This window comes from Thermobia domestica, chromosome 12 (assembly GCF_964235325.1).
Source record: "Thermobia domestica chromosome 12, izTheDome1.hap1.1, whole genome shotgun sequence".
Classification (NCBI taxonomy): domain Eukaryota; kingdom Metazoa; phylum Arthropoda; class Insecta; order Zygentoma; family Lepismatidae; genus Thermobia; species Thermobia domestica.
Window position 1 is genome coordinate 30,754,146 of NC_137465.1, and position 17,252 is coordinate 30,771,397.

Below are 17,252 nucleotides of genomic sequence, written 5' to 3' on the forward strand. Positions count from 1 at the left end.
ACGATATACAAAAAAATGTCAAAAACACGCGCGCCTTATGTGCATTTCCATTGTATTGTCGTCCCATTTTTGACTATGTCCCATAGATGTTTATTTTACTCCGCCCTCGCCCTGGAAACTTGTCCTCGCGAAGGGAGTTGGCCATCACCCTCGCGATGGGAGTTGTCCATCGCCCTCGTGTTGGAAACTTGTCCCTCGCTCTCGCGAGGATGCTTATTCATCGCCCTCGGTTTCGTACTGGAAACTTGTCCTCGCCCTTGCGCACTCCCTCCCTGACAGTGGCAGTTGACCCTCGCCCTCGCGAAGGAAGTTGTCCATCGCCCTCGCCCTCATATCATTGAGGTTGAGGAAGCCCTCGAGAGGGCCTCCCTCGCGAGGATCAGATCCCTCCAGCCTATTTGCTGAATTATTTCCTATAACATACGTCCTAAAAGAAAACTAAACATACCATCGTATAAGTTACTCCGGATCACCTAAAATGGAACAAATCATTGACTACTACACGCTTAATATTACCATGAATAGGTTCAGATAAAATTTGAATAGAGTTTCTTTTACATCTTTCAGTGTAAACCAGTGTTGCCCATGAGACAAGACGAGACGAGAAGTAAGGTGTATCATTTCGTCTCGTAAATTTTATAAAGTCTCGTCTCATCTTAATTCTTGGAAACTTCTTTGTTGTCTCGATTCTCGATGACTCACTTCTCGTCTCGTTCTGTAATTTTACGTACAAAACGTATTCCCTTATCTAGAAGTTATCAATCCTTCTGCGTCATGAGAGGTGTAAGGAGGGTGTATTTAATAACATTTAAACCTATTTATTATTGGAATATATTGTGATTTGAGTATTTTTAAACGTTTATAAATGCTCCTCATTGTGATCATACAATCACATTTATCAATTTATAAGTTTTACGTACGGATCACTTAGCACTAAAATAGTGTTTGAAACCTAAGACTTAGGTGAACTACTGTTGCTCACGAGGCTCGAAAAAATTCGTAATGTCTCGTAGTGCAAATGATAAGAGCGATAATGGTGATGAAGTTTAAAAAGTGTTGTTTTCAACATATTGTTTCTTATAATTATTAACATATAAAGAAATATATATATATATATATATATATATATATATATATATATATATATATATATATATATATATATATATACGATTTAGGTAAAAGATTGAGTTAGTTATTTGCACGAAATTAGTTTGGTGAATTTCGTTTACAATTCCAGCAATAACTCCCTTTGTAATATGTGGTATACATTTCTTATGTGCAAAAATCATTGACCCGTTACTTTTGTGTGCACAAGTTAGTTTCTATTTTTGTTAAGGTTATGACGAAGAAACCTGTACTAAATTGAAAGAAATCTGCGTCAGCACACAACGAAGTGTCGTTTGCCCCTCCCCCTAGCGACAGCTTCAGATCGGAGGAATCTTTCACTGCCCACCCTTTCAGGAGCTCGCCGTGAATCCAGCCCTACATTACCTGTAGGCGTTATAGCTGCAAATAAAAAGTTTTCTTCGGGTACCATAAATTCAAGGTTCGTTCTGACGACTTTTCCAAGAAATATGTATTGGTTAGTGAATAGGTAATATTGTCTATTGTCTAATAATAATAATAATAATAATAATAATAATAATAATAATAATAATAATAATAATAATAAAAGATAAGAACATTTGTCCGACCGAATTTTCAGTATTCCTGCATAAAAACTAATGGATTTAGAAGTAAATGCAGAGAAAACTAAATGCATGGAAGTTCGTAATACGGCAAATAATGGACTCGTTAAAATATCAAATAATACTTTTGATAAAGTGAATACTTTCAAATATCTAGGATCAATATTAACTGACGAAAACCATATTCGCGAAGAAATTAAATGTCGCCTGAAAGCAGGGAATTCGTGTTATTATTCAGTTCAAAATCTCTTGTCGTCGCGAATTCTGTCGAGGAACTTGAAGCTTAAAATATACAAAACGATAATCATACCTGTTGTTTTGTATAGTTGCGAAACATGTTCGCTTACTCTGAGGGAAGAACGTAGACTGAAAGTATTTGAGAACAAGATCCTGAGACGAATATTCGGACCCAAAAGAAACGGTAATGGTGTATGGCGGAAACTTCACAACGAGGAACTACATATTTTATACGGTTTACCGAACGTTCTTAGGGTCATCAAATCTAGGAGGCTCACGTGGGCAGGTCATGTAGCCAGGATGGAAGAATTAGGAACGTTTTCAGTCTTAACTGGAAGACCAATCGGAAACGACCATTAGGAAGACCTAGATGCAGATGGGAGGACAATATTAAGATGGATCTCGCAGAAATAGGAATGCAAAGTAGAAACTGAACCCAGTTAGCTAAGGATAGAAGTCAGTGGAGAGTTTTTGTGAACGCGGCATTGAACCTCCGGGTTCCATAGGCTATAGAGTTAGTTTTAACATAAGAACTAATTAAGAAATTATCACATTTAATGTATTTTAGCAGTACAATATGTCTTCAGAGACAATTAAAATTAGAGGCTGTTCCTGAGAGAAGTCATATAGTTGAAAATTTAAAGCTTTCTTGCTTCCAAGTAAGGGGAAAAAAGGTAATCTAATGGACTTTGAAGGCGCAGGGCCCGATTGGGAACACTATTGCGGGACTCCAGGTTCCCAACTAACTTGCATATATATTGCATATACTATATTGCTTCAAGACACACCCACAACCATATATATATATATATATATATATATATATATATATATATATATATATATATATATATATATATATATATATATATATATATATATATATATATATATATATATATATATATAGATAGATAGATAGATAGATAGATAGATAGATAGATAGATATATAGATAGATAGATAGATAGATAATGCATGTGTGTGTGTGTGTCTTTGAGCATATAAAATAAAACTTGGTTTTGGATGGGAGAGAGGGGAAAAAAAAAACAAAGAAATCGGACTGAAGTTATACCATCCAGGTGTTCATGGATGTATCATATCACTTAATATCTATTTTTACAACAGAAATTGGAAAAGTAAAGAAATAAACTACTGCTCAGTCAACTTTAGAACACATTGCTTGTTTCCAGAAATTTAATACAAACTATTACTATTCATTTAATAATTAAGCGCGAGCGCGAGCCTCCATGAAATAAAAGCGCGAGCCGAACTGAGCCCGAGCCCGAGTGAACGCGAGCCCAGTTGAGAGAAGTGAGTGCAAGCCCGAGCGAACCCAGTACAAAATGATCATCTATGAACAAAAATCATTCCATCAAGTGTTTTTCTATCTGATCTACTGACTTCTGTTGGTTCTTTCACTGATTGTGTTTGTTCAGATATCAACGCTCTTAAGATTATGCCATTTACTGCTGAATGACGTGAGTGACTGTCTGTCTACCAGTACTCTTTAAACATGACAGTGTAGAAACGTTTTATCTAAAAAGTCTCTATCACAGGCAGGGCAACAATGAGGCACACTCACTTCTAAACGTAGTGCTATTTCTATCCGGAAACTGATGAGAAACAAACAAATATATTCATTTGCATCATTATTTTTTAATAATTATGTGGAAGTACACAAGAGAAATTGTCTACTGCAATTAAATGAAAGGAAAAATAGGACCAATCTATAATCTTGCTATGACATCAACTTTTCATCTAGGGAACAGATGTTCTTTTGAATATTATATTCCTCCAAAAATGGTCAAATAGCAAATTCAAAATAGTTGTTGTTAAGGAAGCTTATCCTTCTCCCTCGCCCTCGCAGTGACAGTTGGTCCTCGCCCTCGCCGTCGTGCTGAAGACTTGTTCTCGCCCTCGCGAAGAGAGTTGTACATAGCCGTCGTGTTGGTAATTTCTTCTCGCCCTCGCCCTCGTGTTGGGAATTTCTCCTCGCCCTCGCGTCATTATGGGCGAAGGAATTTGAGGGTGAGGATGCCCTCGAGGGCCACTCTCGCGAGGGTGAACATCTCTGTCATGTCCCCTCTGAGCTATAGCCACTATTATTTATATGTGAAGGTCTTAAGCCACGACCTCTTCGTACACCAAATTGTACGCTCGCAACGCAAACTGGAAAATTGGGCACTTTTGGAAAATCTCCATTACTAGTACTTTAGTTTCAATACTTATTTCATAGAGCCAAAACGGTAAGAGATATCGAAAAGTGTTTCTTTTGACACATTCAGCGTCCCAAGAATGAATTTTGTTCCAACTTGTATTTATCTGTTCAAATCGGAAGTGATGAAGATGTACTATTTTCAGTTACATCGCATAATGGATAAAACGGAAATAGATATCAAAAAGCAGTTTTTTATGTGGTTTCAGTAATGCAAGAATATCTGTCATCTCTGTTTATATTCCTCTCTTGCAACCGGAAGTAATTATACATCAATTAGCATTTCCAATTTCAATAGTAATCTCCATATGAAAGTAATGACTTTTTGATATGGATTCAGCATCCGAGGAACAGATTCTGTCAGTCATCTTATTAATCTATTGTTACCAGTAGCTATACATAGATACTACTTCAAGTTTGAGTATTGAATTCCCGTACTTTCACGCTGTGGAATGAAACTGACTGGTATAAATGCACTCTAACCTGACGCAAGTAGACAGCGGGAAAATGAGTCTGTGGTTATTGCTATGTGTCAGTACACAAAAGGAAAATCTTGGTGTTAAAGTTAGTACTTGGTACTGCCTCCTTTGGTAGCACCCAAAGTTATTTTAACCCTAAATGGAATGGTATGCATTAAGTTATCTGTGACTTCCTGTAAGAGATGACACCATTTGTCACAAAGCGTCTCAAGTAGCTGTTTGCGAGTTTGTAGAATTTTAGCTGTAGAAGTAGCCAAACATTTTATCTAGAATTTAATTCCAGTCACTGTTGAGTCATGGCAGAGTTTGAACCCGTTTTACCTCTTCCTGCGAGTGGTTAGCTTCGCCACATGATATGGTACCCTTGTTGCGTGATGTCGCGCGATAGTTTCTCTATTTCAAAGGACGGCAATATATCTTGCAATACTTCAATGTGTTTCATGATTTTCCCAGTGCAAAAATAAGATTACTATGACCATCTTTCCAAATTGCACCCCGCACCATGACAAAATCAGGTTACTACGATTACCTTTCCAAATTGCATCCCGCACTATGGCACTTATGCCGCCGTATTTCACCCTAGGATGATGGACTTGTGATGAATTGATCGCTTCCACACCCACTGTCCACTGTTGTCACATAATTCGCAAAATCACTTTCAACGGAAAATACAACTAACTACGGCGTATGAAATCCGAAGGCTTAATACCACATTCAGAGAAGCTCTCCATTGACTTCTGTCCTTAGCCAACTAAATTCAGTTTCTATTTTGTCTTCCTATTAGGTATCCAGTTAAAATTTGGAAGTTCCTACTTTCTTCCATTCTGGTTACGTGAAATGCTCACCTGAGCTAATGACCCTAACAATGTTACAAAGTTTCCGACATCCTCATCCCTCTTGGGTCCGAATATTCTCCTCAGGATTTTATTTTCAAATATAGTCAGTCAGGGTTTTTTTCTGAAAGTAAGCGACCCTGTTTCGCAACCATATAGCACAACAGGCATAATTATCGTTTATATATTTTAAGCGTCAAAGCAACGCGATTTTAAAAGTATAGTGGCTTGCTACACATGGCGGTAACCCAATTGCTTCTCCATATCATTTGTGGCTTTGTAACTAGATGCTTTTTAACGACTTGTCGGTATATTCTCGTTATGTAGATACTGCTTTATAGGGCGTTTACACTTAGTCGATTTGCGTTCGATTCAGTTGAATTGACGTCACTTTCAACTTAATCGACCATGTAAACGGGACTTCAACTTAATCGTTTGTTGATCGAAGGCGACTAATCGACTGGCAACTGAATTAAAAGACGTTCTATTTTCTGTGGTTGAAATAATTGAACACATCCATCAATCTAATTCGGCCTAGTTGCTTCGATTTAGTGGCAAATACAGCGAGTCGATTTAGTCGTGCGACTAAATCGACTAAGTGTAAACGCCCCATTAAGCTTAAGCAACCATGCTCTATCTTCAGCATACGATGTCATTGATAGATTTGGATGGCTATGTCCACTACGAACGACCACACGTTTCGGGCGTGGCGTTAGTCTCTTGTCGACACGATCTTGGGACTACTCATGTCTTTCCGGTCAGTTTGAACTGAACTATAGTTCTTAATAGCTGCTAACGATACACGTAACACAGTACTGACGCATGACTTATACCACGCCCAATTACGCGACGTTGGGTTTCTATATGCTCATCACAGCCACGTCCGTGCGTCGTAGTCCGCTTTCTCTACTGCATGCTCACACCACCATCTGTATCATACATATTGACCGCCACGAATCCTTTATGTTTTATGGGTGTCTATTTACTTCAGACTGTTAAGGTAGTGCAATGCTCACTATAAAATTCATTTTACTAAAAGTAACCGCTGTACTTACTTTGGTTTAATGCAGCGTCAATTATCTGTACATTACACACAAATCATTTTCCTCACTTCCAGTCAATAAACCCTCTTTTATAAAAATGTCGCTTAATGTCCAATATATATATATATATATATATATATATATATATATATATATATATAATTAGGGTATATAACAAAAATCATACACAACAAATTTCGGATTCAATATTTACGAACAAACATTAACCAATAATACTTTAAGACAGAATACACCTCTCTTCCAATAAGCTTGGCTTAAGGTTTGTTTACCTAATAAAAACGATCAAGTACATATAAAAATATTTTATACAATTTTATTTTAACTAAACCAAAATAAAAACAGTATACACGGAATGTAATATACTTGATTTCTCACTACTAGTACTGTTATCGACATACAACATTTACAGTTTTTTCCTACGTATGTATTTTTTTTAAATATGATCTCAATACTACTGAACAAGGATTCCCCACAATGAGCGAGATTTAAGCGTCTTCAGCACCCTAGTATCGTAACTTACATTCTTAATCAGCATTGATGAAACAAAGTTGTTACTTTCATTTTCTGACTTAAAAAAAAAAATAATATTTATAAATACGTTACTCCCGTTATAAGCATTAAAATATTAATAATTAAAAAAACGAACATAAAAATACAGGACAGAAACTAATAAAAGTTCATTATCTTAAGTATTCCATTGTAGGTGATATTTAAAAATACATGCTTTAAAATGTTATACATAAACAAGAAGTTCATTACTCAACTAACTTCTTAAATATAGATCTGGTAACTTCTTTCAATTGGCTAATGAACTTACTAAATAGAGTATAAAATATACATTAATCTAGTTGTCCAAACTAGTTTAGGTGTATAGTTCAAGGAAAAATATGTTCCTTATATGTTTTCGACATAACCGTAAAAAAGACATGGAACAATTTAAGCGTTAAAAGGGAGTTATTCTGGCCCCAGATTTTGCAACTTTTTCGGGTTTAAAATGTACTTTTCAATGAGCTGTGTGTCCAATGGCACCACTTTTGATTTCTGGAACCGACCGCTTCAAAATCAAATTAAGAGTCAAAAATAAAATGTAGGGTCATTTGGGCAATTCGGACCAGTGACTAAGGGGACGAAATGAGTGTCATTCGATTTGTATTCACATGTACGTAAATAATTGATATACTATTTTCTCGAAAATTCTATTTTGACTCCGAAAATTAACGAAAATCTGGAATTTTGGATCTTGGATTTTCGTTAATTTTCCAGATCAAAATTGAATTTTCAGGAAAATGGAATATCAATTGTTCAAGTACGTGTAGATACAAATTGAATGACACCCATTTCGTCCCAGTCGGTCACTGGTCCGAATTGTCCAAAATCCCGGATTTTCGTTAATTTTCGGGCTCAAAATGGAATTTTCGAGAAAATGGCATATCAATTATTCATGTTACTACAATGTTAATACAAATGGAATGACACCTATTTCGTTCCAGTCAGTCAATGGTCCGCATTGACACTTTTTATTTTTGACCCCTAATTTGGCCTTGATACGGTCGGTTCCAGAAATCGAAAGTGGTGCCATTGGACACAGCCCTTCGAAATAGACATTTTAAACCCCTAAAAACTGAAAAATATGGAACCACGGTAACTTCCTTTTAACTCAATTTGAGTACGGCTTTCGGCAAATTTGAGAATTACATCATCTGTATGAAGAAAAAAAGAAAAAAGATCATTATTCCGAAGATACAAAAGAACATGTAAAGAAGAAGATATGCCCTTTTTCTGTGACAATCAAAGCGAAACTGTCAATACTTATGATCAAACTTCTCTTCTGTTATCTCCATAGCTTATTAAAGATCAATTTATCTTCAAATCTTATAGATTAAATAATTCTTCAGAGTTGCCACAATTTGTCTGTTAAATATTTTATTCTGATAAAACGGAAGATTTTCCTACGATGAATCGACATCATGATGAAATATTTTTCGTTCAAAATAGAGTTTGTTAGGTGTTCGTTTCGTTCTGCATGATTGCAAGTTTAAAATCCTGATATAAGTAAAGCATCCGGGTATAAGTTCCGACTAGTAGCAGATTTTCTTTTTCAGATAGCCTACGTGTTTTGTATAGGAAGTAACGCAAAATCTCACTCACAATTTTATATCGACTCAATTATTTTATGTTCTACTCTGCAATTACAAGTACTATGTGGCATTGATGGTATTGTGTCATCGTTACGAAAAGAAATAAAAATACATTAAATTGTTAGTTATTTTTTTCACATATACAGTTATTTCCGAGAAGCCCGTACATCCATATACCTCACTAGTTTCTTATAAGCGTATCATTATAGTTATTATTAATATTAGTAACATTAATATTATTATTAATGTTTATTGGTGTTGGTGTAGCTGAAGTGTTGTCACTGTTATTCTTTCATTATCGGTGGTTTGAGTTCGCCCCATTCAGTCATTCTATGAGTTGAAATAGCAGACGAAAGTTCGTTTTCTGTTGAAGAATGGTCAGGCACGAGTGTTTGGGTTCATGAACATCCTCACACAGGAGATACAATTACCATCATACAACACTTTAGAAAAAGGTTTAATAAGGTTCGACCTACAAGATGAAGATTTTCTGTTTTTTCGGTACGATCATACTTGTAGCCTTGGCGAATATGTCACAAAGTATCTTGAGGTGAATGCAATTAGCTATCCAACATGATGGAACACATATGGGATCCCATAAGACAACTAGCCACAAGTTCATTACCTGAACTAGTAAGGTATAGGGGTATATGGACTGCCCAGGCATACTGTACAGCATGTAAACAAATAATGTAAACAAACAATATCTTTCAGCAGAATACAAACTACTAATAATTATTGGCAACAAAAGGCACAATTTTTAACTCCATAATTTTTTTTTTTCTATTCTCTCGAAACTTACGCATTGAGAACTACTTTGAAGCGAGGTGCGCACTCGCGGAGGACGGGGTACCCATAACCTCTTAACTCAATATATATTTGTACACTTTCTCAATAAAACTATACTTGCTTAACAGGAAAATTATATGGAATAAAAATTTGATTTTACACTTAATCTGTACTCTTTCTTTTACAAAAACAATCTAGTTCTATCATTTTTTCCTTAAAGTATAAGTGGAAGTATTTTACAATTACTTATAATCTTTTAGGGTGCAGAATAATACCCGTCCAATATTACATAGACGTAGTGGCTTGGTATTGGACCCCTTCCAAAGCTTGGACCTCCCCCAACAAAAATTTCTGGATGCGCACCTGCTTCAAGCATGGTTATTTTAAGTTCACTTTCATCTGTCGACTGATATATATCAACTTCGGACACTATTTAAGTCTCAATTATAATTTTGGGCTATAGCTTATTAACCATAATATGTACTGTCATCTTAGTAATGCCATATGAAGACCTGGATGAATGTAGGGTGTCCCAAAAGTAATGGCAAAGAGTGAAACTACAGACTCCTGGCACCGAAACAAGAAAAAAAGTTTATATAGCATATAGTGATAGGTGCGTTTATTGTTAGCAGGTATGACCTAGTAGTCTGTAGTGCTACTCTGTGTAAGATACTACGTTATAAATACAGTACGTCGTTGTGGATTCTGCCTGTTATTTCATTACATGACACGACTAGTTAACATTTGTTCTTATTTCTACCCTCTCTCTGCAAGTTTCTATCTCGTATGACACATTCCATTGTCTCCTGAGATTATGCAACCATGCTAAGTGATCTTTGCTTTGACTCTTATTGTAGGTGTGCGTGCAATCATGTCATGGATAACTACTTTTTTCTGTATGTTTTCCATGTTTACTGCAGCGTTTCATTACTCCTGCCGTACAGACATTCGGTGAATCCCTAAATGACGTATGGAGAATCTCTGGCGAGTTATGTAACAAGTTTAACATATCAAGCTGATATGATTTTTATGTCTCTCTGAGCCCCGTTTCTAGCTCCTATCATTATTCCACTGGCAGCTATTAAGTTCTTTTGCCCCACATTCGAGATGTCTAGCTCCGCCCCTATCCATATTCCGGTCTCTATGTCATATAGACATTTTTCTTGTTTTGGTGCCAGGAATCTGTGGTTTCATTTTTCGCCATTGCGTTTGGGACACCCTGTATATACACACACATCGGTTTCAGTTTCACTTTAATACGTGGCGTGGTCCTCGCACATCATTTTTTAGATTTACAATCAAATTCGTTTTTGTCGATTTTCTCGAAATCTGCGCATAAGGATTTGTTTACTATCATTTAGTTCAGTTCTATGAGATCTACCGACCGGTTTATGTTTCATCTTTGGACCAGTTTTCCCGTTAAACGCTAGAATTAAAAGGACAAATTCGACCTAAACCTATTATTTCTTGCTTTATAATATTCGTTTACATATGTGAATGAAATGGGACTGGATTATCCCGAGAATCACCCAAACTGGAAAGCAGTCAGCAGATGAACAAACTTTTCGAGATGCAATGGCTGCGCGTTTACGTATATACCAGGGCCGGATTAAGGGAGGAGCTTAGGGGGGCTAGAGCCCCGGACCTCCACTCTTATCAAAATTTCAATTAAATCTATATATCTGAAAAGAATCATGAAGATATAAGTTAATCATTATCATAAAATAAAATATGACCAAAAATATGAAACATATTCCCGTAACTTTCCTACTGTACTTTCACAGAAATGTATTAGTTGAAGCCAGCAGGGGCCACATGAATTAATCCAGTCCTGGTATATACAGAATGGAAAATATAAGAAGACACAATACTTCCATGTACCGGTAAGTACAATATACTTTGACTTTCTGCACTCGCGGGAATTTCTTTGTTTATTTTAGCCAAAAAGCAAACTTCAACTCAATTTTAAGTCCTAAAATGAAACAATAACTACTGAAACAGCATTTTCCTATTACCCGCTTTTGAATTTTGATAAGTTTTTCCTAACCTATTACTAATGTGACAACTCTGTAATCTTTAACGCTGTTAGATTATATATTAAAACACACAAATATTCAAATTTAGTTTCCAAAATTTTGGAACAAATATCAAAGTACCGTTTCCTCGTAATCATTACTAACACAAAGAGTCATAATGACCAAAAATGCCGTTTTACAAACAACACAAACTTTGCTATCTTAATAGAAACTGATACTATAATTTTTTTGTAGTTTTTAACACAAAAACAACAAAGCAAAACATATTAATCATTTCTCATGCCCCATTCATAATGAATGTTCGTTGGTGACTCGTGAGGCTAGAAGATTAAAAAATATAACTGTTTGGAGTTACACCAACACCTGAATGCAGTAGGAGAATTCGAATCTTAATTTAGATTCGTTCTGCACCTTCTTAACGAGCAAATTTTTCGCATTTGCTTTCTAGTTTTTTCTCTCACAGTTTCATGGAGTTCTCTAACACTAGTAATCTTTCGAGGAGGCACACTGTTCTTTCGGACTAGTTCGGCATAAATTAGAGGGGCAAAACTAAGGGCATGCCCTCTATCCATCTCTTCATGTAATTGCGAACCTTGTCTGTCTTCAACAGTCCTTGACGATAATCATTACCAAAGCATTATCCATTTACTTTACTTATAATTTGTATTGTATTTATAAACACAATTAAAAAATATTTTACTGAAACAAAGCAAGCAAACATACTGAATCAGTCTGAGAGTTTTTACACCTTAACATAAAAAGTAACGTAACTTACTTCATTACAGAGGCGAAATGCAAATATTGAATTTAGTTTATTACAATGCAATAGTACTGAAAACAAACTGTTATTATTGTTATTTTTAATTCAACAGTGACTGTACACGTGGTTTCTAACCTTCAAATGCATACATTTATATCCACTTTGGATAAATATATTTTGCAAGGTTTACAAAAGACAAAATAAATCATCACTATACATAGAATGTTATAATTTCCAAACCATCGCCACTTTAAATAAAATAATGGTACATCAGGGGTGGGAATTAATTTCACCTTACAGTTTTCATGCGTAAATTTGACCCATATATGAAACTAATTTATCATCATTTAATTCTATTACTGATAGTCAGTAATTACATCTTAATATAATATCTGTATGCTCTTTCTAAGCAACATTAAACTGAGCTGATGAACTTACAACTTCTACTGTTCACTCATAATACGGAATTATTCCACGATATTTACTTACTATTCGAAGATAGTGCGAATTATGAAGCTGAGGCATATAAGATGGGTAGGGCACGTTGTACCTGGCTGTACAAAGAGTTTTAGTTGAGATAATTCTGGGAAATGACTTTTGAATGGACCAAGAAGATAGGAAGACAATATAAAAGAAGGAACTCATGGAGGTGAAAATAATTCTGACTGATTAGAATTCAACGGTGAGATTCTGTTTCTGCTGCGATGAATCTTCGAGTTCGAATTAATATTCACTCAAATGAATTCATAACCTTTTTTGTTTCTAGTTATTGCAGTGTGCGCACTGACCTTGACAATCGTTACAGAAATGCTTCAAAATATGGCGAAAGTCGGAGACATCTGCTATATTACACAGAGCCAGGAAATTTTCTTTAGCTCCCCACGGAAAGTAGGAAGAACACCCATATAATCAAATAATCATAATAAAGATAATAATAATAATAATAATAATAATAATAGTAAAGATAATAAATAATAATAATAAAGATAAGAAAAAGGCTGATAAAGGAAAATTATTTTTAAAAATAAAGAAGTTTGAGAAGCAACGAAAGGTGTTAAGACTTCAAGCTTTGAAAGAAAAAGAAAAAAATAAATAAAATAGTAAAATACTACATAAGACAAAAATTAATTTTCTTGGTTGCAGAAATCAAAGCGATATGAAAAATTATATGTTACTTGTCTATGTTTATGAATGTATTCAGAATACCAAGATATCAAAGATATCGTTATTATTTGATTATTGTTATCGTTATTATTCCAAATACAGGAAGTTCGACTCATAATAAGTATTTACAGCAAGAAACGTACGTTTAATGCTCTATTTAAGAAATAAAAAGAGAAGCTTTGGACGGCTATGAGGATGGTGGAATACAATTAAAAAGTTATTTTTCTGAACCTAATCATAAATTATAATGTTCGTGGGGTCAGGGAAAAGTTACTTACTTCGTCATGCAAATTGAGAGAAAGTCACGGAAATCATTACTTAGTCATGCAAATTGACAGAAAGACAGGGAAATCATTACTTAGTCATTCAAATTAAGAGAAAGTAAAGGGAATCATTACTAAGTCATGCAAACTGAGCTACAGCCCGGAAAATCAATGCCAGAATTTCAGTGTGAACCCTGTGTTAACGGTAAAAACTATATGTCTCAAACAAAATGACAAAATACATTCTTAAATCTTGATTTTTATATGAATTAAAAGTGCTTTTTAAATATATAAATGCTTTTACTAATTTTTTAACCTTATATTATATTAATACAGCGTTAGTTTGAGGACTTTCTGCTTTCTCTTTTATTCTGCTTTTCTACTGCCACCAAAGTATAACTAAAACCAAAGAAGTCAAATCTATTTATATGTGTTGTTCAGCTGTCTCAATCTGACCGCAATTTGTGGAACCAAGCAACTATCACATATATACGTTAATTTTCTTTTGTACATTAATATACTGCTAACAATTTTCAGTAAAACAAAAGGGAGTAGATTATCGGTTACAACAAAATTTTCTGGTTACTTCAAACTCACGTTTATTATTACTGTTATTTCCACATAAACGGAATTAGTTTAGAAAGTAACAAGCTTCCAAATACTTCATATTTTCAGTACACTGAATCTAAAACGAAAGAATTATACAGAACATAAAATAAGAAGGAAATAGCATTTTGATTAATATCAGATACAAAATTCTTAATTACAAATGCCACTTTTAAAATTTTATATGTGATAATAACATAAATAATCACGCTTTGGCTACAGAATCGATATCAAAATCTAAGTGTGTGGCAACATATCTAAAGTAACTGAAATTCGTCTCACTACCATAAGATCAAATTACACGTTAATTCACGCTAAGGAGCCATTAATTAACACATGAAAAAAAAATTACGCAGCAGTACGACTTTTACAACGTATCATTATTTTAATTCATCTCTTCGAAAATATCGATAGGGCTTTATAATATTTACTTGGAAGTTGCTTACATTTTAAATACGATTACATAAGGAGATACTTAAAAATATAAATTAAATAGTAATAATAACTAAACCTTGTCTACGTCTAAGGTTCATAGATAGAGAATAGTACAGTAATAATTTCTAGGCTGTTTTAATTGTATAGTTCATTTGAAGCAAGAATGATTGTACGCTCTTTCTAACTCAACAATATTGACAATAATACGCTTTTTTCTTATTACAACCAATTTGAAAAAAAAAAAAAATAGACCAATAATAAATGACACGAGATATTACTTACAGTAAGAGTACAATAAATATTGAAATGATGAAAAAAAAATAAAAATAAAAACAAACACTTAAGCGTTCAAAAGACCTATAAAGTCAAATTATTTTGTATTATGTTCCAAACGATGAACTCGAGAAATGTAACAATAAATAACAAAATTCATAAAATAGTATTATATACATTGGCTTCTCATATCTATTCTAGTGTCTTCACGACTTAAACCATTGTGTATGGTTACCTATATTTCCCGTACATTTTATTTTAAATCGTTAACAGGAAACAGCATTTAGGAACTAAAAGCAAACAAGTAACATTACGCAGCAACAAGTGATAACGTCTTACATTTCGTTAAGTTGGAAACTATTACATTTCCACAGCCAGTCTTCTTCTGTGGCAATACTTTACTGTTTAGACCACGAGATATTTTCGTTTCCTGTTCGCAATGCTAACTGAGTCATTTCTCAGAAAGAACCAGCCTCCTTGTCCAATGACAAGCGCCATCACAGCAGTTTATTTACAGTTTATGTTGAGCAACTGGAACAATATACACTATGATTTCGAATACGCTATTTACAATAGATCCCTGCGGCCTTCGTAGTTAGAGTCCGATGAATTCTTCTGTCACTTCTTCGAAAAGTTCGCCCGCTTCTTCCTCCACCTGCAATACAATATTTATTCCTATATCACTGAAGTTAAATAAAACGCTGCGCGAGTCATGCTATATTTAAACACAGCAACACAGGAATGGATTATGGTCATGCGTCTAACGTTACAAACTCAGTACATTCAGGAAACAAACTGGAATACCTATCACGGTTAGGAGGCAGTCGTAAGAAAGTGCACTATGGTGAGTGTTTTTTTTTTTCTTTACAAATTCAAACTGGTACATTCTGCACAGTAAGCCGTAAAATAAATTACCAGTACATTTGGGCCGGGAATGACGAATAAACGCATTATTCGCGATTCGTTCATAAAATTTTGGTGACACAGCATTGCAAAGTGAACTCGTATGCGCGACCATGTTCAGATTAGCTGCTATGAAAATCGTCAGGACAATGGATGGTAACGCGTAGGGTAGTTCTCTAAACCACCTCTCCACTCACAAGTGTTGTTGCTGGTATGATCATGTCCTTCTCAGGCAAATCGGAGTGATCCATCATGTCTTTCTCAGGCGAGGTGAAATCATCAATGCAGATTGTTACAGTCCTAAACTCCATGCAATGCACTGCAAACTTCTCCGCAAGCATCCAGCAACGTCCAACAAACATGATGTCATGTTGAACGACAATGCTGTTGGGCAAAGAAAGGTGCATTCTCTCTATGACTTGCAGTACGAAACCCTTCCTCACCCACCGTATTTCCCCGCTCCTCTTCCTACCAATTCCACATCTTCCAAGATCTCGATTATTTCTTGGCAGGAAAAAGATCTTCCTTGATGGTTGGGCGGTATAACGGCGATTGAGGACTTCTTTGCATCGCAGGCTCCTGATTACTTTCGCCAAGAAATACAATCGTCGGCTGAGCGATGGAAAAAATGTGTGGTTGCAGACGGAGATTGCTTTAATTAACCAGCTATTGTAGTTTTCATATTCTTGGCTTTTGGAAAAATTAAATTAAATCTTTCAGTTTAACGTCTCACGATTATGCCCTTTAGGCTAAGGGAGACGGATGATTAAGGTAAGTGAATAATGACGGAAGAATTGGTGGAATGAAAATGCGGGAGGAAACGGAAGTACCCCGAAAAAACCCAACGGACACGATGTTGTATACCACAATCTTACTTTGCGGGGAATTGAACCAGGGGCCTCACAGCAGCAGAAGTAAGCTTTCTACCACTGAGCCACCGGGCCCCACTTTGGCCTTTGGAAATGATAAATTTGGGGTGGATATTTCATTCGCAACAACTTAATATTACAGAGATAAATGACGGTTCCGAAGTGAGTGCAGCCACTTGTTCCTAATACAAAAAGACAAGAGCGATGTAGATATAAATGCGGTTTTCAATATTAATAAATGCCTGCCATATATGACCATGTCAGTAGACAGTGGTGTATTTAGGGGGTGGGCGGCTATCGGCCTCAATTCCCCACCCCCGAAATAAATTTGTTAGTTTTTCGCATTTCATGTACAACAATAATCCTTCTTACCATTTCTAAGAATTTCATTCACTTTCCATTTTCTTATGCTCTTTGTTTAGAAATACTTCTCAAATTTCATTCCATATAAGAACTGCGTTCTTTTTTTTTTTCTTTCTTTCTGTCGTCCATTCT

At 35.2% G+C, this 17,252-nt stretch overlaps 1 protein-coding gene across 2 annotated transcripts in view; it reads right to left on the reverse strand.

The window, feature by feature from the left end:
* Positions 1 to 6,808: 6,808 nt before the first annotated feature.
* LOC145666389 (uncharacterized) overlaps positions 6,809 to 17,252 on the reverse strand; it is a 74,197-nt gene continuing 63,753 nt past the window's right edge. For both annotated transcript variants that reach the window (XM_081733586.1, XM_081733585.1), the window contains one exon: positions 6,809 to 15,640. In XM_081733586.1, the coding sequence (XP_081589712.1) occupies positions 15,581 to 15,640 (60 nt within the window). In that variant the 3' untranslated portion in view covers positions 6,809 to 15,580. The remainder of the gene's footprint in view (positions 15,641 to 17,252) is intronic.